This window comes from Taudactylus pleione, unplaced genomic scaffold (assembly GCF_031769625.1).
Source record: "Taudactylus pleione unplaced genomic scaffold, aTauple2 ptg000430l, whole genome shotgun sequence".
Lineage (NCBI taxonomy): Eukaryota > Metazoa > Chordata > Amphibia > Anura > Myobatrachidae > Taudactylus > Taudactylus pleione.
The window spans coordinates 172,852-199,873 of NW_028284832.1; the positions used below are offsets into that span (position 1 = coordinate 172,852).

At 44.1% G+C, this 27,022-nt stretch overlaps 1 protein-coding gene across 3 annotated transcripts in view; it reads right to left on the reverse strand.

Annotated features, from left to right (window-relative positions):
* PIEZO1 (piezo type mechanosensitive ion channel component 1 (Er blood group)) overlaps nt 1-27,022 on the reverse strand; it is a 280,589-nt gene that overhangs the window by 101,940 nt on the left and 151,627 nt on the right. For all 3 annotated transcript variants that reach the window (XM_088447336.1, XM_088447335.1, XM_088447337.1), the window contains exons 8-14: nt 21,237-21,408; nt 21,056-21,157; nt 19,733-19,823; nt 11,308-11,405; nt 2,448-2,708; nt 510-621; nt 245-423 (exon numbers count right to left, since the gene is read on the reverse strand). In XM_088447336.1, coding sequence (XP_088303462.1) covers nt 245-423; nt 510-621; nt 2,448-2,708; nt 11,308-11,405; nt 19,733-19,823; nt 21,056-21,157; nt 21,237-21,408 — 1,015 coding nt within the window. The remainder of the gene's footprint in view (nt 1-244; nt 424-509; nt 622-2,447; nt 2,709-11,307; nt 11,406-19,732; nt 19,824-21,055; nt 21,158-21,236; nt 21,409-27,022) is intronic.

The window sequence follows — 27,022 nt, forward strand, 5'->3', positions numbered from 1 at the left end:
CGCTAATAGTATAGAATATAATACAAATGTATTTTGTGGCTGGATTCTGTGATGGATGAAACACGCCTGCTAGTGGAGACATCCGGGGGCAGCCAGATTTACTATCTTATGTAAATTAGAGAATGTTGGATGAAGATGGAATTTATATACAATTTTCACCTGTGTCTATGCTATAGTTACATTGTTACTTTGCACCATGTCGATGTAGTCCTGACACCCACGACCGCAGTGCCCATAGACTCACCTGGAAGATGACCAGGCAGAGAAGGAAGAGGAACATATAGACGATTTTGTACATCACAAGGTGCCCAGCAAAGCTGACAACTATGAACATGCCTCCGCAGACATATATCCAGTATTTGGCATAGAAGCTCATCACATGGTCCCCAAGACGCTTCAACAGATTCTTCTCTGTGGGCTGACCTGTGGTGACAGAGTCTGCGGATTTAGCCAAGCTATAGATCACAGTGGCTGGGCTGCTGCCACAGAGAGATATGCACTGTACTCACCAGACTCCGGGACCGTCACCTCCACCAGAGCGGCTGTCACCTTCTTCCGTTTAAGCAGCTGCTCGGTGACAAACTGACGCAGCAGGAGCCAGAATGTCAGGGTGTACAGAAGCTGAGAGAGGGAGAAGGATGGAGGTCACCTCAATCTTCTACAGCATGGGCCACCACGCTAGGATACTGCAGCATACAAAAGTTACGCCCTCTACACTATAGTTATACTTATATATCATATACTACATAGACTTTTTCACATCTCTAGATTTAAATGTAACGGCATCATCAGCAATCATTCAGCCCTCTCGTGACAAATAAGGGTTGTGTGACAACACAGGTACACAGCACAGTTCAGTAGCTCTCAGGACAACCTTTTGCAGCTATAACTAGAATAATGGACCTCTCCTCCTCACCACACTGCTTCAGTTCACTGACATTTCAGGGCAATTACTGAGGTCCAGCTCTTATTGTCCCTCCAGCATCTCGACCATTATCCTTGACTACTGATATAAAGGTTCTTGTGGAGATGTGCTGCTGTATTTGGGTTTTGCCAGTCTGGTTTCGTACGTAAAGGAAAAACAGTTTGGCCTGGTCAGTTCAAAGGATATTGTTCCAGTAGTCTTGGAGTTTTTGTTGGAGAGCAGGAGTTTCCTCCTGGCTACACTTCCATGAAAGCCATACTGTACGTGTTTTGTCCTTTTCTGGTAGCCCAGTCATGAACATCTACTATGTTAAACGAGGTCTGGAGACCCCAGGAGGCAACAGTTGGGTTCTTCAGATGGACTTTGGGCCTGATTCGGCCGATTGTCACGTACTGTGAAATCATTGCAGTGCGTGAACTAGCCATTGCGTTTGGGACTGCAATCACAGTGGCTATGCAGACCCATCGCAGAGTGATTGACAGGAAGTGCAGTTTGTGGGTGGTGATGGGGTGGGTGGCCAGTCGAATGCAGGCCAGCCGGTGTGTTTCAACGTCGTTGCAGGGGCGTGCATAAATTAGTCAATACAATGGCCTACGCAGCCTGAGGCCTGATAGCCTGCGTGGAAGTTAGCAATTTCTGAGTAAGGTCAGGGCTTGTGCAAGTGTGCGTGAGGCTGCGATGGTACTCGATTGTACCAATGGTTTTGCAGTCTTGCTAAACATTACGGATGTGTGTAAGGTAAAGGGGGCGTCCTTATGTAGTGCTGCGGCGGTATTGCGATCACAATGAACTAGCATACTATCACAGTTGAACTGCGTGCGTAATAGCTATTGCATTTGCAGTTGCGTACGGTAGTGAATCAGTCCCTTTGCTGGATGAGTAACAATAGTCAAATGTGTTATTTGTCACGTGAGATTACAATTTTTGGACTCGGTGATGGCCAGATGATTGTTAACTATGTCCCGATACGTAAAAATACAGATTTGAAAGAGGGTGAACTTTTTGCACAAGACAGATACTGTACACTTATTTCTTCATATACTGTATATTTATTTTGAGAGCTCTCCTGGCTGCTATAGGTAACTCATTTTGTAATTTTTCTAGTTGCCCCCCACTGGAACCTGGAAATCTATTGCCTAAACACAGTGGAGTCCACCATGTGGGAGGCGGAACCAATATTCATGAGAAGGTGATGATGTCACTGGATTGCAGTACAGGGATAGGCCGTATTCTCATGAGCATTAGTTCAGGTCACAATATGGCGTTCCCTATTGTGCATTTGTTAAGAGTGCACCTGAAAGGTGCAGGTCCTCTTCAGATTAATACATGCACATATGGAGATCAATAAGTTTTCCAAGGCAGAATACATCTTTAAATGGAATATATACCTTTTTCCTTTAAGAAAAACAAAAAACTAAAAAAAAAAAAAAGTGTTCCCATTTTAACTTCCATCAACTACACATTTAACACAAGTTTCGCTGTTACAGAGCTGAAGTTTCATGGGTAAAGAGAAGCTAGTTACCATCGCCCCCAGGTTGAGGCAGGGGTAGGAAGCTCGGGCAAGTCCCAGCTGGGACAGCCTCATGAAGCCGAGTTGCGTGGGCAGCTCCTTCTCTAGGTCCATACTCCAGACATATTGCAAACTGCAGAGCGTCACTCCATAAAGAAGGATGAAAGGAGAGCAGAGCATGGCAAACTGGCGTCTGTTTCGCACCATCCAGATCAGACAGGCCCAGAGCAGCAGAACGAAGGTCAGCCAGCTGTGATAGGTGATGCTCCACACCTGCGGGGACACAATTAGAATATAAATGTTTCTGCTTAAGGAATACCCAGTAATATACCGTGCAAAAAGTAAAATACGGTCTACAGGGGTAGGTTATGGGATTCTGGCATTCAAAATACCTTCAACGGCATCAGGGCAGTCATAAACCCGACACCTACAGGTAAGTATCCCTACCTTACACCTCCCCCCGCAGCCTAACCCTAACCCTCCCCCCAACGCAGCCAAAACCTAACCCCTAGTGCCTAACCCAAACTCCTATCCCATACCCTAACCCAAAGCCTAATACTTACCGTCGGGATGCTAGCGGTCAGGATTGTGGAGCCGGGATCCAGGCTACGAACGTGATTCCTGCGCCGGGATTGTGACCGCCAGCATCCCGACTGCCGGGATCCCAATATTGCCTAGCTACAGCCTCCAATAGATAATTCAGGGAGTACACGTAGATAATTCAATGCTCACCTAAAATTAAGTTGTGGACACATCATCTAAAACAGTTTACTAACATGTTCCAGTGCCAGGGTAATGGTAACTATTAGAACGAACCATAAAGTGCCAGCTGACACAGAGACTGACCACAATGGTTACAGCAATTTCCCCTAGCCAGCCGGCTTGCAGACTCCCCACCTTTACAAGGAGCACAGGACACCTCTGCTGATGAATGACTTAATAGGCAAGTATATCCCAACTCATAATAAACTGTGACTGCTTCCACAGGTTTGGCCTGATCATTGAATAGCTTTAAAAGATTTAGGGCCTGATTCAGAGCCGTTCGCTATTTGCGGTCGTTCGTTCAAAAACAAGGGGTGGCTATTCAAATGATCCGTTCGCAAATTGCAGTCTGTTCACACCTCTAAGTCTGAACGAGCGAGCAAAACATACGCTCGTTTATTTTATAAAAACGCCCCCTGGCCGCACGCACCATACGTCATGTCCGCTATTTATTAGATTAATCGAGTACATCGTACAGCGTATGAACTGCTCGCTATTCTTGTGGTTGGTGTTTTCAACCGCTATTTTGCGAGCAGTTCTGAGCTAAAAAAAACCAAGTGACGTGGTCATTGACGCTGCTGTATTAATTATGCACACCCATAAAACGCCCGTTTTGACCTTTAAGCACGCCTGCGTTCGAATTCCACTCCCCCGTTTTCAAGCACCTTCCCCTGTTACCACCCACAGACGCCTCATTCTGTCACTCAAAAAAGCAGGCACTCGCTATATAGCGTACAAACGATTTTCGGCCGCACTGACTGGTTCGCGCATGCGTACTAAAAACCGTACGCATGCGCAGATGTGCGAACATCGCTCGGAACGAGCGTACTGCCGCTAGCGAGCGGCTCTGAATGAGGGCCTTAATCCTAGGTGATGCACAGAAATTATAGAAGTAAAAGACAGACGTCTCCCTTTTAGAAAGTTACTCGTTTGCAGTCTTTAGACCAGGAGCCCCAAAGAGAATTGTTCACATCATAAACCGTGCTAAAATAAAACACAATTCTGTCTCTAGAATTCTATTAAGATTTATGTATCCTACGTACTGATCTACATGGGTCAATCTCCCAACACTTGGGGGAGTAGCTGCACTGAAGACCTTTTCTGTAGACATCTCTCATTCATGGCAGAAGTTATGACAGAACTGAGCTTGTGTAAACTACAGTCCTCTCCATCTGCACCACGTACATTCCGCCAGGCTGTCAAGCGCAGAGTGACATCATAACAAAAGCATCCATTCATTGGTCAGCCCTACAGACAGACACGGATGGATTTTCCACAGCAGAAAGTGGAGTTTGGAAGAAGAAAAAAAAAAAAAAAAAACTCTCTCCAAGGCAATTGTACACGTGAAGTTCAGTGTCTCGCTGCCTCTACTCCTCTAGGGAATGCTGCCAACAAGCAAGCTGGTCCCCATCACATCTGCCAGCTGCTGTGCAATGGATGTAAGGGGTGAGGTTCGGGAAACACATATTAGTGATGCGCCTCTAAATTGCCCCCCCGCGGTGACGACTGTTCACAATACAGTATATTTATAGCACTGTTAAATTAATCTACTTTTCTTTATTATCCACTACCACGGACTTCATAAATACAGCTAAGTGGACAATTAAATAACAATTGTAAACAGAACTGAGAATCCACAGAGCACTTGTAGAACTTTACGATAACATTAGAAGATTTATATAGGTCCTTGAGGGACAACTGTTCTGTTTTCCTTGGATCTAATGAGCCCTGTAAAGTTATTAATACATTAAATAATGTGAGAGTGATGGGAATCGGACATAATCTGTGTGTTAGTGCAAATTGAATTTTTGCTCACGTGTTAAATAGAAACTGCTTTGTAGTTTTCAAAAGACGAACAATATTATTATTACGCTCTGAAGAGCTTATGGGGTATATCGCACCAGGTTTTGCTTTTAATATTATTAGGCTTTTAAATCCCAAGGCCAGAACGCTCACAAACGGCACTGGCTTCCAAAAGCTGGCACTTAGCAACAGTTATAAATGCACAGCAAGACAATAGGCAATAACAAGGTGACCCCTCTCTCTCTCTGTTCGGTTCTTCCAGCAATGTCGTCTTAAGCTCTTTTTAAACTAGTTGTTGGTGTGTGATACCGATCATGTGACGATAATTTCATATGATCAGAGTTCTGGCAGATTTCCTACAGTTCCAAAAGGTCGCAGACCTCGGAGCATTCTCCGCCCAGAATATGAGCTTGTTCACTCTGATTAATGCTCATGAATATTCATACCTGAACATAAGGTAATGCAGACATGTACATACATAGGTGAATATAGAACTAGCTGCATGGCTGTAAAACACTCTATATATAACCAGTTAACCAATAGCAAGCAAAACGAAGCAAGATTTGCCTACTGTAATAATGGGAAATACGGACAATATTGGTGTTGATTTAAATGCCTGTAATGGCAACATGTGCCAGTTAGACGCAAGAACCAGACACCTAGAGAAATAAATATTTAACAGTACACAATGTTAAGTCCCCATCAATAAATCAAAGACATATAATACACAAAGGTGATCATAGAGTCTGTAAATTCTCATGGAGAGTACACATCTGTATACACTGTCAGTGGTGTAAATTCATCCCTGACGCCCGGAGGCAAGTTGTAATTTGGTGCCCCCCCCTCACCCCCCTCACAGCCGTTGACACTGTTATGTAGCAATTTGCGCACAGACAGGCTATAGATAAATGTAGGCAGCAGCTGATGGTCTGACATGGAGCTCTCCACTAGTGTATGGTGGCTTCTCAGGTGCCATGTATTGGGCGGCCATGACTGTACACTCTGAGCACCTAGTAACAGCCCTAAGTGGGGTGAATATGTTGTGGACAATGGAGGAGGTGCCCCCTACAGAGCTGGAGCCCGGCGGCAGGTGCCTCCATTGTCTCCCATAGTTCTGCCCCTGTACACTGTGCTAAGTGACTTCAGCACTCACACTTGTGTATTATAAAAACCACTGTATATCACAGAATACAAATATAATTTATATAACCTCCAAAAGTGTAATATACATTCAGATATTATAATAGAAGACACCTTAAGGCTCTAGGCCCTATAAACAAACAATTTCTTCTTTTTTATTTTTTTTTAAACTTTACACGTGTTCCATTCATTATTTAAATCAGAGGAAACCTGCATGCAGCAATGTGCCCAAAAGTGCGATACAGGTTATAGTTGTGCTTTATCCTGTGCGTGCTCATCTCACTGTTATTAAATAAGTCCCATAGCGTCCTGATAAGCAATGGGCCGCTACATGATGACACAGTCTAAAGGTGGCTGGATTTCTACTATATGGGGGGTTTGTTCTTCCGGAAATCCCATTCAAGGTGGTCACAAACACTGTCCAAAGAAACTTTCCAGGACCTCCCACAACTGGGTTGAGAGTGACGGCTAAGGAATTTGGCTTCCAGCCCTGCATATGTCCTCATGCCCTGTGGATGGTGGCCGTCTACCATGAACATTACACTCCCACTGGCAGAATAGATCACCCTGGCTCTGTACTTGACATTTATCTGGCTGTATAAGGAACGAGTGGATGGATCCCAACTAAACACACCCCGCAAGCCATGCCAGAGCTCCAACATCTCTTCACCAAGAGAAACAACCTTTCATGTCTGTAGGCTTCTAACTTGGGTTCACCAAAACATGTTGTCACCTGCTGTTAGGAATGGGAAGAAGTTACCGAGTGATCAGACTATGGGCCTAATTCAGGGTTGTACGCAATGACGATGTTTTCGCAAAACGAGCGATTTTTTTTTGCCACTGCGCATGCTTCAAGTTACATTACTGCAAGTCTTTATTTACATTGTGATTGACAGACAGGGAGCGTTTGGGGAGGCAACGGGGAGTGTCGGACATAAACTAAGGTGTTTCAAAAGTGCATGAAATCCATCATCTGCGATCCCGTACGCATATGGCTCAGGTGTCTCAATTACATCGCCCATTCTAAGTGACTATAGACTCATTCGGGGCGTCAATGTTTCCCGGATCTGCGTCCGCAACTGCGCACTCATACGCAGCCTTGAACAGCTGCGATGGTTCCGGTGGGTGCCTCAATATAAAGCTCGGCGGCTGTTTCATTAGCATATATTTTTGCACTTCCTCAGCTGGAAAAACAAAAAGTTATCAAATTGCAGCTGCGGCAGCAATAGCAAACAACTCAGAATGACGCACTATATTACCATATTCCCCACGCTCAGTATATCACTACTAGTGTTCTATGTAGCTCATTACTAGATCTAGGTGCAATACTATATCTAGGTGCAATCTAGGTGCTTCGCCACCTGACCATACCCCTTCTTCTGTTCTGCTCATGGATATGTGGACTAGGGGCCTGAGTAAAGGTGCGTACACACTGGGCGATAAAGTGGACAACTGAACCATAACGATATCGTTATCGTTCAGTCGTCCACTTTATCGTCCATTTTTAACCCCAAAAAGATGAACGATAACGACGACGCGCGTTCCCGCGGGTCGTTCGTTGTTATCGTTCATCGGGCTGACATGCAGGCCAACCTGACGATCTCATTAATGATATCGTTCAGCGGCTGTACTCAATGTCATGAACGACATTGAGCACAGCCTGCCGGGGACAGCACTACACGATATCGCTCAGGGAGCATATCGTGTAGTGTGTACCCACCATCAGAGTTGGGAATAGAGTGAGATATCTCTCTCAACTGATCATCTTGGTGAAACCATGCTGCACTGCAGGTGGGGCAGATGTAAAATGTGCAGAGAGATTTAGATTTGGGAGGGAGTAGTCCAAACTGACATCTAAATTGTAGAGTAATAATAAAGCTGTGCAGTATTTGTGGGCTACATGCAAAAGCAGCCAGTATTTACCAGTCATGTAAAAAAAAAAATGTATGTATTTACACCCCTTGCATTGCAACATGGTTTGTTCAGGTTCACAGTTGAGAGAGATATCTCTCTCTATTCCCAAGTGTGAATCAGACCCTAGATCCATCTAGATGTTAAAGCAATGTATGGACGTGACAGCTAAGGGGTAGGTACTTTCACCCGCCATTGCCCCTAATTTGTTATTTATTATAGACACTGTTCCTAATGGGATATTAGAAAGTTCGTCAGTTTTTGTCATTGTGACTCCGGCCAACCATGTGACAGCCAACACTGCCGAAACCTCACACGAATAGGCCAACCAAACATTAAGATAATTAACATAGAATACCGCACTTATGTAGAACCGCTTACTTTCAATATGCATTGCTTCCCTCCTTTACTCAAGTGTTGACCTTCATTTTTTAACAAGTATCCCTACATTTTATAGATCCAGACAAATTGCGCAGATCAGATTGCTTGGCAGTAAAGCCAAATGACAGAATCCCAGAAAAACAGATACATCGGTAAGTCCCCGAAACAACTTCTCAAGCTTTTTTTATTCATAAAATTATGTAGAAACTGCAGCTTCTGCATAATTTAATACTTTGTGGCTATGTACTAAAAGCCTAATGCAGGAGACTTCACAGAAATCTCCGAATAAGTGCACCAGTGGCGTCCCTCCATGAGGTAGGGGCAAGGCGAAGCCGCGCCCTGGCAAAAAGGGAGGGTTGCCTCGCGGGACAGGGGGTTGTGGTTTTGCGGGTAGTGGTAGTTCAAGTCACTCTGGGAATCCGGGAGACAAGCCTGTTTCAAAGTCCCGGCTACAGTGCAGCACCCGGCTTCTGTCACTGAGGAGTCGGCACTTTGGGGTCACCCCTCGACGGGTGACACCTGGGTGCAGCCCACACCCCCCTTGTGACACCACAGCAGATCGCAATCTCCATTATTATCAGTGGGGACTACAATCTGACCCCAGTACACACTGGAGCAGTGTTGAGCCGATTTGCCGTTTCGATTAGCCTACATCGCTCAGTGTTTAACAGCGATTGCGCGCTCCTGCAGTCGCTAGTGAATCCACGTTCAAGGTCGGAACAAATGGCCATCGCTCCAGTGTGTACCCAGCTTTAGTTTACACACCCTTCAGACGGTGTAAACCGCTTTAAGCCTATGGAGAATTACAAGCAGGAGACATCTTCCGATCTCTCTCCTGCAGCCTCTGGCCCGCGTCGAAGGCTGACACTGTGCACGTAGGCAGTGTCAGCTTCCCACGGAGAAGGCGGCTTTCAGAAAAGTGAAAAACTTCACGCAGGCAGAGAGGTTATCGCATCCACTGCCCGTGCTAGTTTCCCTTAGTACATAGTGGGGACAAAAATTCAAATATCCACCACGAAACGGATACTTAATAATATCGGTAGTTCCACGATTATTAATACATAGGGGTGCAAGTCCTGCTATGGTGCATAAACTTTTACCACAGTTTTTTGTAGGTATTACACGATAGAGTTTTATAATGGGATTAACTTGTATTAATAGATTTTTGCTACATTTTAAACACATCTTTAATTCAGGGCCTGCAATCTAGTGCCTAACACCTTTAAAGCATTTAATTCAAACTGCATATTACTTTTTCAATGTTTAAAAACCTCAGGGAAAAACTCACTGATGAGAATAAAAGAGAAGAGGGCACTGTAATGAGATAATGTCACACAGTAACGTAACGCTTGTTTTCCAACAGGCAGGTGTTACAGGCCAGCACTGCACAGATCCTGCCAAACGCATCAGAGGAAGTGTATGACTGTTCCTTACATAACCTTACACTGTCATTTCCATTACAGAATCATGTGCAGAGCTCCTTCACACCTTGCCTCCATTGGGCTACTGCCTGGGAAATTTGGCATCTATTAAGTCAAATAAGCCTCAAACTTAATGCTATGGAGACACTGAAGTCATAAAGTTCTAACAGTAAATTTGCAAAGGAAACATTAATATACTGCTTTTGTCAGGATGGTAAAGCGTGCAACTTAACCATAAGGGGAATTCAATGAGATGCAAGTATAAGAATGCAAGTTCATTTCACAAAACTCGCACACTTCGTGATAATGTACACTCCGAGAAACGCACAATCCAGTTAGAAACGCCAATTTGCGCTACTCGCGGCGATGTTGCAGGAATTTTGTACAAGGAGCAAACTGGGAGAATAGCAAGAAAAAGTGGGGAACGGTCTTGGACACCATTTTGTAGCAAGTTGACTCTGATAGACCAAAAATACAAAGCGGACAATAAAAGCAAATGATTGTTTTATAGTTTTCTTTATGGTACAATTCTTCTGGCCTAAAATGCTGAGGATTCAGATGCTGCTGTAGGTTTTAAAACAGCTTTAGGGGTCTATTTACTAAGCAATGTTAAGAGACAAAGTGAAAAGTGATAAGAAAGTGATAAGGTGCCAGCCAATCAGCTCCCAACTGCCATCTCACAGGCTGTGTTTGAAAAATGGCAGTTAGGAGCTGATTGGCTGGCACCTTATCACTTTTCACTCTGTCTCCTAACACTGCTTAGTAAATAGACCCCTAAGTTCCAAGTCCAGCACACAAGCAGTTATACCATTCCATAAACATTACCAGACCCACTCTGTTCAGTATATGGAGCATAATCTAGTCCGAGAGAGACATAGGGAGATTCACTATGGTATATACAGATGTGTCCACATACATCTTACCTCCGTGAGCTACAAGTCGCTGTAAAAAAAAAACACGCATGAGCGCCATGCAATTCTGTAGTGCAGTCTATTTTCTTGCGACTTTTTACCTTCAAATGAGTCTTATTTGCAAAGTGATGCGAATAGGAGGCACTAGCAGCTTCTGCTGATTAAAATGACATGCAGCATGCATTTATTCTGTGTGCGACATACTATGTTCAAGTGTCAGTGGCTGTATGACTATGAACACATCTGTACTGCGATTTTCTTTCAGCAATCAGTTGCTTATTATTCCCTTTATTAGTGCAAAATGAGGTAGAAGAGCATTTAAAGTGTACCAGAGATGTACAGAAAGCAGAGGCAGCCATTTTGTGCTTCATAGCTCAGCAACATCGCTAGTTTCTAGTGAGCGACAGGCTACATTATAATGAACTTCCAGTCAGCCCACAAAATGGCTGCCTGAGCAGGCCCATAAGTATATATTGAAGCCCTTCACAGACGAGATCGCCGAAGTGGAATAGTACTGTAAAAAAAGAAAACATTCAGACTTACCATCATGGCAATGAGAGCGCATATATAGCTCTGGTTCAAGATGACATGTCCCAGTAGGTGAAGAGCAGACTGCTCCTTTGAGGTCTCAGGTTGACTTTCTGTTGAAAGACAGTAAATAGCTCAATATCGTTATCCAGCAGCATTTGCCAGCAATAATCCACTAACAGGTCTATTTGTTATAGGGCAAAAAGCAAAAACACACTGCTGTCACCGGCGGTAGGTCCTGCTGGTGGCAATACATTATTTGCCAGGTTTCGCTAACAATAGCTTCTCCGTGAAAAAATGTAAGCAGTGGTACAGTTGTAACTCATTTTTATTTGTTACTATTTCTTCATTTGGGCTTTCCAGCTCCAATGCACATACGGGAACCAGCTAGCTGGGTCAGGCATGCCGAGACAGGCCCAGCATATTGCTAAGCTAACTAATATGGTGCATATACACGGTCAGACTTGCTAGATCAACGATGAACGAATTGAACGATTTCATCAGCAATTTGAACGATTTTGTGAATGATGAACGATTTCTGACAGTATTAAAATTAATGAAATCGTCCAAATCTTATTGCAAACACAGTCGATGTCAGATATCGTTATCCGACATAAAGGAACGCGCACCATTGGTCGATGCATGCTCAACATGTCAAAGATATGAACGATTGAATGATTTTTATATAGTTATCGTTCAGATCTTTAACCAAATCTGACCGTGTGTATACAGCATTACCGTTGTAGGCCAATATTGATATCATCGTAATGACAGATTCTGATGATATCCCAGGTAAATGACAATCAGCCCTATTGTCCTAAATTAATAAACGTACCCGTAAATCTTAATCATGACATCTGAGCATTCACCTACTGGCCACAGTATCCCTTTCTGCAATGCCCTCTGATGTGCTGCACTTGGGACCCGGGACCTAGGGTCTCATTCAGACCCACTCACAAGCGCCTGAGCGCTCGCAAGCAGGTCAATGTTTTGCTTTGCGCACGCGCAGCGACCGCACTGCGCAAGCCCCGGAGCGGGAGAGAAATTCGTTTTGCAGGCGTGGCGGGGAGGGGGGGGGGTGGTTTCACAAACAGAGGCGTTCCCAAGCAAACGCTTGCCATTCGTGGGCGGCCCCACTGACATCACCAATGATGTCAGTGGGAGAGCTTCCGGCTCTATTAGAGCAGAAAGCTCTCTGGGGCTTGCGGCAGACGAGACCTTACCATATCGCGACCATCATCCTGGCCGCTCGTTAAGGCTGCTAATGTCTCAGACACCCTCTTGAGATTCCCACGTTCAGCGTCTGACATCCGCCACTCACGAACAAAAGCGGGAACATCAAATTTCTGAGTAAGCATTTGCTGTCTCAGGCAGAGCTGCTCTCCTAAGACGTCGGGGCCTCTGCTCCTGAGAACTTTGCGAAATTTACAGAGACTTACTAAAACATGCCCATAAAATGGTCCTGACATGCCTCACCTCCCCCCAAACACCGACTATCTGTCACTTACTCTGCGATTAAATCTTCTCTGCGACTGCCATTGCTAATCCACCGCCACTCGTGCGCAGTGCAGCTTTGATGCATACACAGTGGCAAAAATACATTGCTCAACTGTGTCCAAGCCATGTTGGACTTCTGCCCTTTCCCTTACTGTCCTTATGCACAGGCCTCGAAGATCTCAAGTTCTATTAAGGTATAGGAACTCATATGTAAGTTATTGTTATAGAACACATTTCTATAACATACAAACTGATATTCTAGGTGATATGATGGATTACATGCATCTTCATTGGTCAGCACACAAGATAAAATTCTATATATACTATCTGTCCATTCTTCTTTTGTGCCTGGAGGATCTCACTTTTTTTTTTTTAATAAACATATTTACAAATTTAATTTATTTTCAATTATGTAGTCTAGTATCCCTGGTAATTAAATAGAAATATCCCTGCCTGATGATGTAAATACATGCCTGAAAAACAGAGGGACTTCCAAAGTCATCAAGGTGGAAAACGTGAAGAGAGATTTACATGTGTACACAGTTTGGAAAGGGAGCAGATTGTTACCACAACTCCAGCCAACATCCTGTGATCTATAAATCACTTTCTATTCAAAACCAGGGAGGAAAACTGGATGGGAGAATTAATACTACAACTTGTAGCCCACTAGACGCTGCTGGGCAGATTGGTGATCTACCACGAGATGATTAACACAAAGAAATTCAAAGCCCCAGGAGGCTCCATTATGACATGTGCATAAAGAAAAGCTAAAAGACTAATTACAATAAGGTGGGAGAATAGCAGAAATCCCTCCCCTGCAGGGTTTTTCCTGTTCCATTAGGTGTAAGGTTTTTCAGTTCTTCAGCGCCGGGAGGTTTTTTCCCCCGCACCTCCAGAGCATGTCTGATATTTCCTAAAATTGTTGGAAAAGTCAGCGGGACTTGCTCTGGGACCTCGGCGACATCCGCCAGGGGACTAATTAAGCAATTGGAAGTTTTCAATTAGCTTAATTAGACCTTAATTGCTCACCTACCATCTCACCCTCCAGCACTGGGAGCCTGGTATTCTGCAGCAGGGTGAGTATTGTCAATGTGCTTGAGCGTATGAGTGAGTGTGGTTGTGCGCATTAGTGTGTGTGTGTAACACACCCCCCCCCAATGTAAGTGTATGCCCCCCTGTAGCCGGTGCTAAGATGGAGGGAAGGCCACCAGGAGCCGTGGAGACCCCCGGACATGGAAGTATATATATATATATTTTTTTTTTCACTATTGCTGCAGTTGCGTCAAACAGCCTTTATAGGTGCTCGAGGTCCCTTGCGACTTGTCTTGTGCCAAGCATCATTTTAACTCATATGTGCATCTTAGTGGCAATGCAATGGACTAAAGCTGGCCACACACTAGACCAACTTACATCCAACCAGCCAACTAGTTGATTGGTTGGAATGAAAATCCGGTAATTTATGGGAGTAAATGATGATCAGCACTGGAACACAATGGACTTGCTGAGCCAGTTGTACCAGGTGCTGGACAAGCAGTGATGGAATGCAGGCACGTTAGCGGATGATCTCTGCAGACCTCACTTGTGAAATACACACAACCCAAATCTCTACACTTAGGGCCTGATTCAGACCCGCTCGCAAGCGGGTCGATGGTGGCCCAGTGAGCGTGCGCGAGCCCCGGAGCGAGCGCAAAAAGCACTCGCTCCGTGGCTCACTACAAAAGGGGCGGCTGTCGATGTTGATCGACAGCTTGCCCCGTGTTGTAGGCGTGGCAGGGGGGTGGCTTCACAAACAAGGGTCTCGTCGCAAGCCCGATGGTCGCGATGGTCTTGACCATCGCAACCATCATCCTGGCCGCTCGCATAAGCTGTGGGTGGTAACCCACAGCTATGCGAGCGGCCAAGAGGCCGCAACTAAAAAAAAACAGCGCCCGCCCTGATTCAGAGCGAGCGCTCGCTTTTTGCGAGCGCCTCTGAATCAGGCCCTCAGACCGTTATCACTGGATAAGAGGTGTGTACAGGGGCTGATTCTCTGCCAGTGACTGGTGTCAGAGGGGCAGCATGGGGTATATTTACTAAAGATCGATTTTGGATTCTGATCAAATTTGCCATTCAATTTTGATATTGGAGATTTACTAAAGCCAAAAAGGAATGGCAAATCGAACAGAAAACTGAATTTCACTCAAAATCGAATATATACGCGAAACATCGATGTTTTCCCATAGTCGAATATAGGATCCCTTTATTTACTAACATTCGATTTGCAAATCGAACAGGGGACCTGATTCAGACCCGCTCGCTAGGATGCTTTTGCACACAGCCAGACAATTGTTTGCATTCTGCGCATGCGTCCGCATCGCAATGCGCGTGCGCGAACCAGTGCGAGCGATCAGGATGCGTTCGCATACTGCGCATAGACAGCCCATCAGATGACAGGAGAAGCAGTTTGTGGGTGGTGTTAGGGACTGGCCGCTAGAAACGGGGCAGTGGAGGTGTGAACACAGGCGTGCCTGAGTGTCTTAACGCCGTTTCAGAGGCGTGCATAGTTAAAAGGCAACGTCATTGTACACGTCACTTGGTAGTATTCATTCGCAGTGCTTGCAACAGGGTATGGTCAACCACAAGTGCTGCGATCGCATCCGATGTGATTTGATGTTACCGATGGTTGCATACACATCCTGGACATGACGTGCGCAAGTGGGCGTCTTAAGACAGACTGGTGGGCGTCTGCATACACAGCGCGATCGCACGCCAAGACATAGTGGGCGTGCTAATGCCTTGCTGTGCGATCACCTGCCTTTTGCATACGCATTTAGCGAGCAGGTCTGAATCAGGTCCATAAATCGAACTTAAAATCGAACTTCAAATCCCCAAATTAATACAATAAGGAGAGACAGCGGATTTGAGCTTCTATACACCATTCTGTTGGCTGGAGCTTGATTGTGAGGCCTTTAAAAGTTCCCAAAAGCATGTGGGGCAGTCTGGCTGTATGAATAATGGCTGCTCAATGCTATGCTGCGCACCTACCTGCGGTATCAGGGGCGTAACTAGCTCTTTGGGACCCCATAGCTAAGGTGCATACAGGCCCACCCCATGGTGGGGTTCAGCCGACATAGCCAGGCGAAAAGGTTTTAAAAAAATATATTATATATACACATATAGTATATATATCCATATAAATGTACATATATATGTATATATGATGAGCATAGCATATTATATTTATGAAGAAATTATAAATCACTCACTTTTCTAGAGTGTGCACAAGTGTTTCCAATTTTCCCCCTGCTATTTACCGTGCATGTGATACATTTGGCCCAATAGGAAGTAATGAGGAAGTTGAGTTTGATTTTGCATTCTATTTTGTATTCGATTTTAATGGGGATTTGAGGTTCGATTTTGGAAGGGATTTCATAAACTGAACGCAAAATTCCTTCTTAAAAATTAAAAAAAAAATCGAATTCGATTTGAAAATAAATAAATCGAATGCAAAATCGAATTTAGTAAATGAGGGATTTGTTAAGGGATTTTGCAGTTCGATTTAAATTCGATTTTATTGATTCATAAAATCAAACTTTAGCATATTTACCCCCATGAGAGGAAGAGAGGATATCCATGTTTTACCACTGTACATAAACGGAAATGTTGTAACACATAGTACAGCAAATTAAATGTATAAGGCATAAGATACTTTACGTTAAAGGAGAAAAATACCATATGGCTGCAAATGAGCAGCCATTCAGGGGTTGTTTCTACCGGAACAATGATACACTTCCTACAAGACAGCGCGTACAGAGTAGCAGCAAAACGCGTGGGGTCTTATGTCATGCAGGCAGTGGAGTTACAATAGACTGCATCAGAGATTCCCAAGTGTGCCAGGATATATCTGCATGTCCCAATGTATCGGTAATTACACTAGTCTCTTCCAACAGGTTGACAATATAAATTAACTAATAGCTGTAAATAACTTAGGAGATAAAACGGTCTCTTTATATACTGCTTCTAGCCTTATCCATTAGTCTATGTTATCATTGGCATGTCACAAAAGAAAAAAAACAAAGAATAGAAAAACTGCTATTGTATCGGAAAATGCTAAAAACATCCTGTGTTCTATGTACTAGAGGCTGTTAAATAAGAGGACTGACAAGCAAGCCTTCTATGTTACAGTGTGTGTACACATTATATACAATGTGCCCTCCCGTCACCTATGGAAGAGCACATTTTTCTGTAGTGCTGGATGAAAGGGGACCCACTTCTCTGATATTTGTGTGCACTTACATTTTTGGAAGCCAAGTTGGGGGAGTTATTTCCCCATTCCTAGGACACATTACTTATCTGCAGTGTAGGGGGTTATTATAGAACGTAAAAAAGAAGCAGAGCCAATCAAACCAATTGACAACACTACTAATATTAATAATTATAAAACGTTGTGTACATGCACACACACCATGTGAACTTTATTTAAGATTGTATATTCTGTAATAAGCATTTTTTTTTTTTACAAACAATACACTCGAGCCATTGGCCTGTGATAAAGTCGTATCTCAGACTCGCACTCGATCGGAGCTCGGCTCATCCAGCCTCAATCCGCGTACAAGAAACAGCTTTCAGCTTCTCCCACACAAAAGGAGGACGGATTTGAAAGGTGCAAGACATTCTGCTATTTGTGGACCTCTCATCGCAAAATGAGATACAAATCTATGTATATGTGCGGGTATATACTGGAACGCTAGCTACAACATTGCCAAGCCAGTTACCCTTATGGATTAAGGGCCTTGCTACTTCAATTAAATGCTGGAATTATATTGGAAAATATAATCACGCTGTTAATTTGAGAGTGTTTAACGGCGAATTTCTATAAGTTCATGTCCCAAATTGTTACTATTTCCTGTTATAAACCACCTTATTTAAACTAAGGTTCATATAGTGTACACACACATATATATAAATATATATATATATATAAAAGAAAGCGGCACTCTCAGGACTTCCGATGATGTAAAGAATAAAACGCTTAGACTAAGCTGTGAGCCGGCGTTTCAATATCCTTTATTGGGGATTTTCCTCAGGGGTCCAATAAAGAAGATTGAAACGTTGGCTCACAGCTTGGCCTAAGCGTTTTATTCTTTACATCATTGGAAGTCCTGAGTGCGCCGCTTTCTTCACCTTATGCATTTATCACAGAGAACACACTCTGTTTCCCACAGGAAGGGCACCAAAGCAAGGTCAGTGTTTTCCAGACAGGGAGTGCCGTTTTTTTGCATTTGATTAGATGATATTTTATATATATCACACATACATATGCAAATACACATATATGGAGGAAATTGTTAGCTCCTCTTCATTTTATAATTTAGTGTAGGGGTTTTTACCTGATCACCAGGCAATGATATCTATAAGGGCACATAGCTAGAAAGAGGGGACTCTTCCCTTTCAAACAAGGTTGCCACTGCGGGATGCAGACTGTCTAAATACCGGCGCCGAAATCCCAACAGGTCGGGATCCCGGCACCAGTATCCCGTCCGTCGGCATCCTGAAGGTAAGTATCGGGGTGTTAGGGGGAGGTTAGAGGTTAGGCACTAGGGGGGAGGTTAGGGTTAGGCACCAGGAGGGAGGGTTAGGCAATAGGGGGGGGAGGTTAGGGGTAGGCACCGGGAGGGAGGGTTAGGGGTTAGGCACTAGGGGAGAGGTTAGGGTTAGGCACCGGGAGGGAGGGTTAGGGTAGGGGTTAGGCACTAGGGGGGGAGGTTAGGGTTAGTGACCGGGGAGGGAGGGTTAGGGTAGGGGTTAGGAAAACACTTACCGTTCATTCCTATGGGTGTCGGTATTCTGGCTGTTGGGATGCCGCTGTCGGTATTCTGACCAGCGGCATCCTGACAGCCGGGATTTCATACCCAACCCGTTAAGGAGATACCCTATATATTTCATTATTTTTTTTTCTTTAATCTAAAGCAGTGGTTCTCAAACTCGGTCCTCAGGACCCCACACAGTTCACATTTTCCAGGTTCCCTGACCGGTACACAGGTGTAGTCATTACTCATTGACACATTTTAAAAGATTCACAGGTGGAGCTAATTATTTCACTTGTGATTCTGTGAGGAGATCTGGAAAACATGCACTGTTTGGGGTCTTTAGGACAGAGTTTAAGAACCTGTGATCTAAAAGGGATGTCCTCATGCATGCGGGCGACATAATCATTTCTGTTCATTTATGAACAAGCAGGACCAGTAGGGAGATGGTCATTTGATTTTTTTTCTTCACCCCCATCGATGTGGAGGATGCGTGGGGCTCATGCCTTCATATATGAGGAGGAGAAGACCCATTCATCCTCCTCAGCGAAGTTTATGCCACACATTAAGCAAAGTCAAGGAGAAGACTGAAAGGTGGGAATGAGACATACAGTAAAACCCAACAAGGCAAACCATAAACCTGGAACAAAACAAGCCAAGACATTAAGCAGATATTTAGTTTCTCAAACAAGCCCAACTTAATCATAAAACTTAGTTTGTTGGAGTTTTTACCGTACACTTTTATCCAGAATATAATTCTGGGACCTCCTCTATGAAGGGCTATTGTCATACTTGAGCTACTGAGAAACCGGTGACTGATTGCTAATGGGCCTCAACCTTCTGGATTCTGTGGCCCAATAATAGGGAAGTGAACTGACTTTATAGATCACAAATTGCAAAAAACGTCCTGTATTTTGACCACTAAATTGTGGACATATCTTTTAACCCTTGGCTGGAAGCATCAATGTCACAACTGGGTAAGTGGTCTGTGTGAGGGTGTATGAGGGCCACTATAACAGATCATGTGGCCTACAGATGAACAAGTGATGGTTTATCACTTCATCTCAAACCTGCCGTGTGTGTGTGTGTGTGTGTGTGTGTGTGTGTGTGTGTGTGTGTGTGTGTGTGTGTGTGCGCGCATAACAAACACCTCATACCAAGGAGCTGGCTGGAACCTGGTTGGATGACATGGACAGTGCAGTCCTGCTGATCAGCCATTGCCGTGTTGCTGGTCTTCGGTAACATAGGCTGTTGAACAAAAGACAAGGATATGAGTGATAAAATTAATAAATAACATACAAGTTGCATCTAGGCTCATTTACACTACCAATATAATGTATAGAAGTGTATTCCGTCTCCAACATGGATCAATGATGACAAATTTTCTATTGTTATAGAACAGAGTAAGTGAACCAAGCAATACAAACTAAAATAAGATGGATAAAACACATCTTTACTAAATAAAATTGTGCGTAAATAGGCTTTGCCAATGATATAGCAGTGGAGTAAATTTAAACGGGATGCAGTCAACATCCCGACTGCTCAGAATGGCGGAGCCAGCATCCCAACCGCTGGAATCTCGTCCGCCGGAATCCACAAAGTAACGGGGTTAGGGGGAGGGTTAATGTTAGGCACTAGGGGTTAGGTTTAGGTTGCGGGGAGGGGGAGATTAAGTTCAGGCACTAGGGGGGAGGTTAGGTTCAGGGTAGGGAAAGGGGGAGGGCTAGGATACCTTTCGACAGGTGTCGGTATCCTAACCCTGTCGGGATGCCGGCGTCGGTATTCTGACCCCCGGTATCCTGAACGCCGACATCCCTTACCCATCCCATTTAAACAACCAAAGCATGGATTGGACCAGTGTTGCATAAAATTGGATTTTTAGAAAAAAAAAAAAATCAAAAATGGATTTATTTGATTTAAATAGGATTTTTTATTTACTCTTTTTTTTTTAAATAAACGTTTAAAAATGTAAAACGTTTACTTTAAAGAAAAAAAAAATATTTTTTTTAAAAATCCTATTTAAATTAAAAAAAAAATTATTTAAATCAAATAAATCAAAAAAATTTAAAAAAAAAAAAAAAATCCAATTTTATGCAACCCTGGATTGGACTAAAGTGACTTGTTCAATGCAGATGTCCTGCTAAATGTACTTGCACCGTTGAGTCGGTACCTAGGCAGGAAGGTTTTCGGAAGCATCCAGGTAGGAAGCAGTGGCTGAAATCAAGGCTGCCCCCAGGCACGCCCAGAGGCTTCCAGACAGTCCTTGCAGTCCTGCTGCAAGTACTGCATTGTGCAAAGAGAGGGCGACGGATGCCCACCGCTGTAGTATTCATGTAGAGAAGTGGCAATTGCATAAAATCCCCATTATGAGTTGGAAACGCCTTTAACCGCAAACATAATTACGGAACATAAAATATTAGCAATTTAGTCATTAACCCTCATACTTTACGATCTCACACTCTGATAAAGATAAAACTCGCCTTTGTCTCCTCGTTGTATCGTTCTTTCGACCACGACTCGGCATCTGCTAACTCCAGGCTTTCTCGCGCAGCTTTCTTGGTGTCACATCCCTCGCCTTCCATCTGAGAGAGGAGAAATGTGAGGTGGCCATGAATCACAGCTCAGAACACAATAATCGCCCATGTCCATCTCTCCACTCACCCTTACTGTGCGGTTATTCTTCATCTTGAGCAGTGAGATGAGCGCGTAGTACAGTAGTAGTAAGATCCCCGGATTCACGTACACCGGCCAATCGTGGCTCTGGTTCAGAATGAGGTCATCAATGCTGCCCGTGCAGTTGGGGTAAACAATGATGTCACTCAGACCAAAAATCCTGCAATGACACATTGATTGATGAACACATACTGTACAAGGCAGTGACTATAGACAGGTTGTATAGCGTGTGTGGCTGGCATGTCACCATGGCCAGCATATCAGCAATTGTTTAACAGCTCTGCAGTATTCTTATTTATCCTTCTCAAATAAATACGGCGCTTTCCTATTGCAGAGTCTCCTACATCTAGTAAGAGATCGGGTGGTGGTGGGGATCGTATTGTTATTATATCATCGTACTCTATTGGCCACAACTTAAACTCACGTAAAGCACCAAATCCTGGCTGGCTTTTATCAAGACCATAGTTTAGCAAACAACTTCTCTGCAGGGCTACCGCAAGTAGTAGTGCCCTATACAGCGGTGTCCCCATACACCTATCCTCAGATCGTGCCAAATAGCCCCATTTAGCATGCCACAGACTAAGCCGCGCCAATGTGTCTCATCATAGACTATTTTCCCAGCACATCCTCAACAAACACATGACAACCAAACACAACTTTAGTTGCATTTTAGTGACACAAAGTAATGGTACAGACTTAAGGGGTCAATTCCATTACGGCCGATACCCGCCATATGTCGTTGCATAGGGGTGCGTAGTATTAAATTACGCAATCTCGGGGGCCAGGGCCGTCCAGACATGCAGTAAGCCCAGGTGATACTAGGGGAGCGTGGACATATCTGGTAGGCGTGTCACCTGCAAAAAAATACTATGGTGGCCACTGCAAAGTGGCAAATTTGTCCCCTTTAACAACTGACACGAGCCCCTCTAACAAGTCCATGTCCTGGTAATCATTACCCACCACCAGCCTGTCCACAATCTTGCTCAGAGCTAAGTGTGCATAGGCGCACAATAGGTCACGATAGCACCATTGATCTGTCTTATTTTTTCAACATTCGCTAATGTGATAAACAGCGGGCAAAAAAAAAGGGTGTTAATGTACCCTTACATTTTAGAACTCCTGGCATTGGCAAGTGTGTACACCTGCTGCGGTGGCTGCCGGCTCCAGGGCTGCACACGGGATCTCACGATACTTGCGAGATCCCGCGCATGCTCAGATCTAGGCTGATGCGCTGTGGTCTCTAGCAGGAAGCTTTATAGTGGCACTTAACGTGCCGCTTATAAAACATCTCCCCCATGGTGCGTAAAAGCCGCCAGCGCTCTGCTGATTCCAAACTTCCCCTGGCATTACTGTAAGCACAAACACTGTGCGGTGGGAGCTTAGTGGAATGGGATTCCATGGCCGAGCACCTGCATACAAGCCTCACATCACCAAGTCCAATGCCAAGCGTTGGATGGAGTGGTGTCAAGCACACTGACACTGGACTGTGGAGCAGTGGAAACGTGTTCTGTGGAGTGAGGAATCATGCTTCTCTGTTCGGCAGTCAGATGGGCGAGTCTGGGTTTGGCGGATGTCGTTAGAACATTAATTGCCTGACTGCATTGTGCCAACTGTGAAGTTGGTGGAGGAGGGATAATGGTATGGGGCTGTTTTTCAGGGTTTGGGCCATTGCCATTGAAGGGCAATCCTAATGCTTCAGCATACCAAGTCATTTTGGACAATGCTATGCTTCCAACTTTGTGGCAACAGTTTGGGGAAGGCCCTTTTCTATTCCAACATGACTGTACCCCAGTGTACAAAGCAAGCACTATAAAGACATGGTTTGAGGAGTTTGGTGTGGAAGAACTTGACTGATCTGCACAGAACCCTGACCTCAACCCCATCGAGCATCTTTGGGATGAACTGGAACGGAGATTGCGAGCCAGGCCTTCTCATCCAACATCAGTGCCTGATCTCATACATGCTCTACAGAATGACTGGGCACAAATTCCCACAGAAACACTCCAAAATCTTGTGGAAAGCCTTCCAAGAGTGGAAGCTGTTATAGCTGCAAAAGGGCGACCAACTCCATATTAAAGTATATGTATTTGAATATAATGTCATTACAGTCCCTGTTGGTTTAATGGTCAGGCGTCCTAATACACTATATGGATAAAAGTATTTTGCCAAAGTTGGTTTAACAAAGTATTGACCAGAAGGGGGTTAATATTTGGATGTATTAATGAAACTATATTTCATCTTTTGTTTCTAATTACTTTATACTTTACAGTTTGTTGTTGGGGATCCCTTAAGATAAAAGAAGATTCCTATTACAAAAAATAAAGCCTTCAGGTGGTGGGGGTTGAGTTCGCATTCAAGACATGAAAGCTTTGGGGAGAGATACAATTGTGAGAGATAACCAACTAATTAGCTCCTGTCATTTTTCAAACACAACCTGTAAAGTGAAGTTAGGAGCAGCTTGATTGGTACTTTTAGCTCTCTCCAAACTTTCAGGAATAGCCCCCTAAGTGCCCTGGCAAACACTCCATTCTCTCCTCGTTACGCCACTCAAACATGCCATGTCTTCATTTCCAGTCAGTCATTCCCATTAAATTGAGTCGCAGGATTCTGGGAAGTGTCGCTACCAGATTACTTGAAAACCAGCAAAAGAAATGTCAAATATTTCAGCTTGAATCATGGCATGGAAACATTTCCACATGTTTGTAACTGCACAATCCAGCCAGTATCTCAGCGCACGTTTACATAAATGTGCCCTCAGGCCCCTGAGTAACTGGCATGATCATTCTTCTGCAGCGTGTTACTATAAGGAAGTGTTATGCTATACATTACTCCACTGTGTGACAACTGGATGGTTTTCACTCTGATTTTATATGATCCTTTTGCAGGATATATAAATTAACAAAGTCATGGTTTGAAATCTAATAAAAGTTGACTCTCTTTGCATTCTTTTGCTTTAGGGCAAACCTTCATGACAGACTACTGTAAGGAAGGGAGAGACACCCCCCCACCCCCCCTGTAAAATACTTTACCTACATCGTAAACTCAATGTTACCGTGGCAAAACACTTCACTAATCAGTAGCGGCATGGTGTATCACTGTAAAACCAATACATACAACAAAAGAAGGGAGAGCAAACATTTTAGATCTCGGGGGGGTTGAGAACAAAAAAAGAATGGCAGACACCGTCAGTATTATAGTCATAAGCACACCAACAAAAGGCAGTTATGTACTAAAAACATAGCAGTCTTAACGTGGGTACACACCTAGCAGATATACCTGTAAATGATGGTCGTTCATATACACTGAAAGACCATCTTCCAGGCAGCCGCGGGTCCCGTTGGCCATGGGGAGGGTCGGGGGCGGGTCCGCCCCACCCTTCCCCTGCGCAACTGCACCGACATATCGCTGGTGCACACTGACCGGTGGGCACCAGATATATTGGCCGATCAATTGACCAGCCAATAGATCTGTCAGTGTGTACCCAGCTTTAAAAAGGTCCAAAAAATGTCTGATTCTTTCACAGCAATTGAATGCAAAATTGCAAACTCAGGGTCAGCCCTTTTACAACTGTCACATCTATGGCTGCTTGTATGTCAGATCAATCTGCCATCTTAATGGTTACATTTTACGTGGGTACTGCCACTCATGGTATTTAAGCGAAAAAAGAGAAATCTAAATAAATATTATATATATATATAATCCGACGTTGTCCTCATTTGGAACTCGCAGGAGTGAGCAAAACACCACAACAGCACTCCTACTCAAAGGGGAATATTTACTAGAATGTAAGCCCTTACGAGCAGGGCCCTCTACCCTCTTGTGCTTCTCCTTACTTTATTTTCACCTACTTCTTACTCACCACTAGGGCACCTAACACTTGGTGCTTATGCTCTGTTGCTTATGTGGGTGATATAGTCACTAATGTAGCAATATATAGTATTCATGTCCTGGTCCTGTATTGTATTGTATTGTACTGTATGTCACTGGTCACTGTCTATGTACTTTGTAAGGCGCTGCGGAACACTTGTGGCGCTATATAAACGATAATAATATTAATAACAACAACAATAATAAAGTGCGGGTTTTTAGAAGCGGAGCTGTTGCCCATAGCAACCAGATTCTACTTTCCATCTAGCACTTTCTAGAAGATAATAGCTAGAATCTGTTTGGTTGCTATGGGTAACATCTCCACTTCTAAAAACCAGCACTTTTGTACAAACTTGCAGGGGGTATATTTACTCTTTGTTTTATCTAATGTATAATTTCTTATTTTGGCATTTCAATGTCATCACCGCCAATTTAGTACACTGCATTATTCACATTGTGGGATAACCATCACAGCCCAAAAACAGGATGCATTATGCCGACCGATTTATTTCCCCATTACATTTACCCCATGGCTTCCTTTCCTCACTGTAGTCTAATGCGCGATAATTTTGAACGTAAATCGACGCATAGCTCGTTAGCGCTCGCATCCCACCATGCGTATAACTTTCCCATTTCTATTCATCATTATTAAGTTATAATTTCTGCTTACTTCCTGTAATAAGCGGTTTTCAGTTATCTATAATAAAATCGATAATTTGTATTTCTGTTAATATATTTGCTGTCAACTCTTTATTTATCCAACACTTCCAGCTCACAAAACTCTGTTTGAAACAAGTATTTTGCTCTACAATAAAATCAAAATAATCCAGGACTATACAAACAGCCTTCTCCCAGCGGGGGCCAATAGCCTCCTCTCAGCGGTAGCCAGCAGCCTCCTCCCAGCGGTAGCCAGCAGCCTCCTCCCAGCGGTAGCCAGCAGCCTCCTCCCAGCGGTAGCCAGCAGCCTCCTCCCAGCGGTAGCCAGCAGCCTCCTCCCAGCGGTAGCCAGCAGCCTCCTCCCAGCGGTAGCCAGCAGCCTCCTCCCAGCATACAAACTGGGACCAGTTAAACGCCTACAGGCTGCTTTGAGCAATCTCCATTCCGTAACACAGAGATCACCAAGTCAAAATAAAAATGGTGAAGTGATCGCAAAAAATACACACAAAAAAAAAATTAAATAAAATATATACCCAAAAATTGGTGTCATTTGACTTTTTTGGTATTTTAGAATGTTGGAAGGTGTGTTGTTATAGCCCTATATATTACCGCTCTCTCATGTACTACTGTGTAATGAAGAAGGTTTCTATAGTGATCTCCAAATATATCCATGCACCTTCTTCTAAAGGCACGATACAGGCAGCCGGCATCGTGCTATTGGCCTGATATAACAGTAGGTGTCCTCAAGGGACTGCAATAACAGCAACGATTTGATGTAGGTTGATCAGAATCCTTATCTCGGTTGGCTGGCGAGTGCAATTAGAGGGTTATAGCCAGCATTCAGTCCGCAGTCACTCTCAGTTCTCATTTATGCCAGAAGTGATCCAGCTACTTGTTCTATATGTGGCTAAATTATCCGCACTGTCATTCACATGGAACACATACCCAATGTCCCAAATTTTGAACACAAATCTTGTGTTCTCTCCTTTTAAATGTCCCTGAGTTTGGGACGGGTAAAAACAAGAGATATGGTAAGAACTTACCACCTTTGTTATCTCTGTTTCTACGAAGTCCATAGGGTCCACAGGGTTGTCCTCTATACCCCGCCCCCGAGCCACAGGCACCTCAGTTGGTAAGCAGCCAAGGCCTGAGGAGGAGACTAAACAGAGAAAAGGAAGACTGGAACACACAAGAAACCATACTCACAGAAATGGGAGACGGAAAAACCGGTGACCAGCCACACAGCCCAT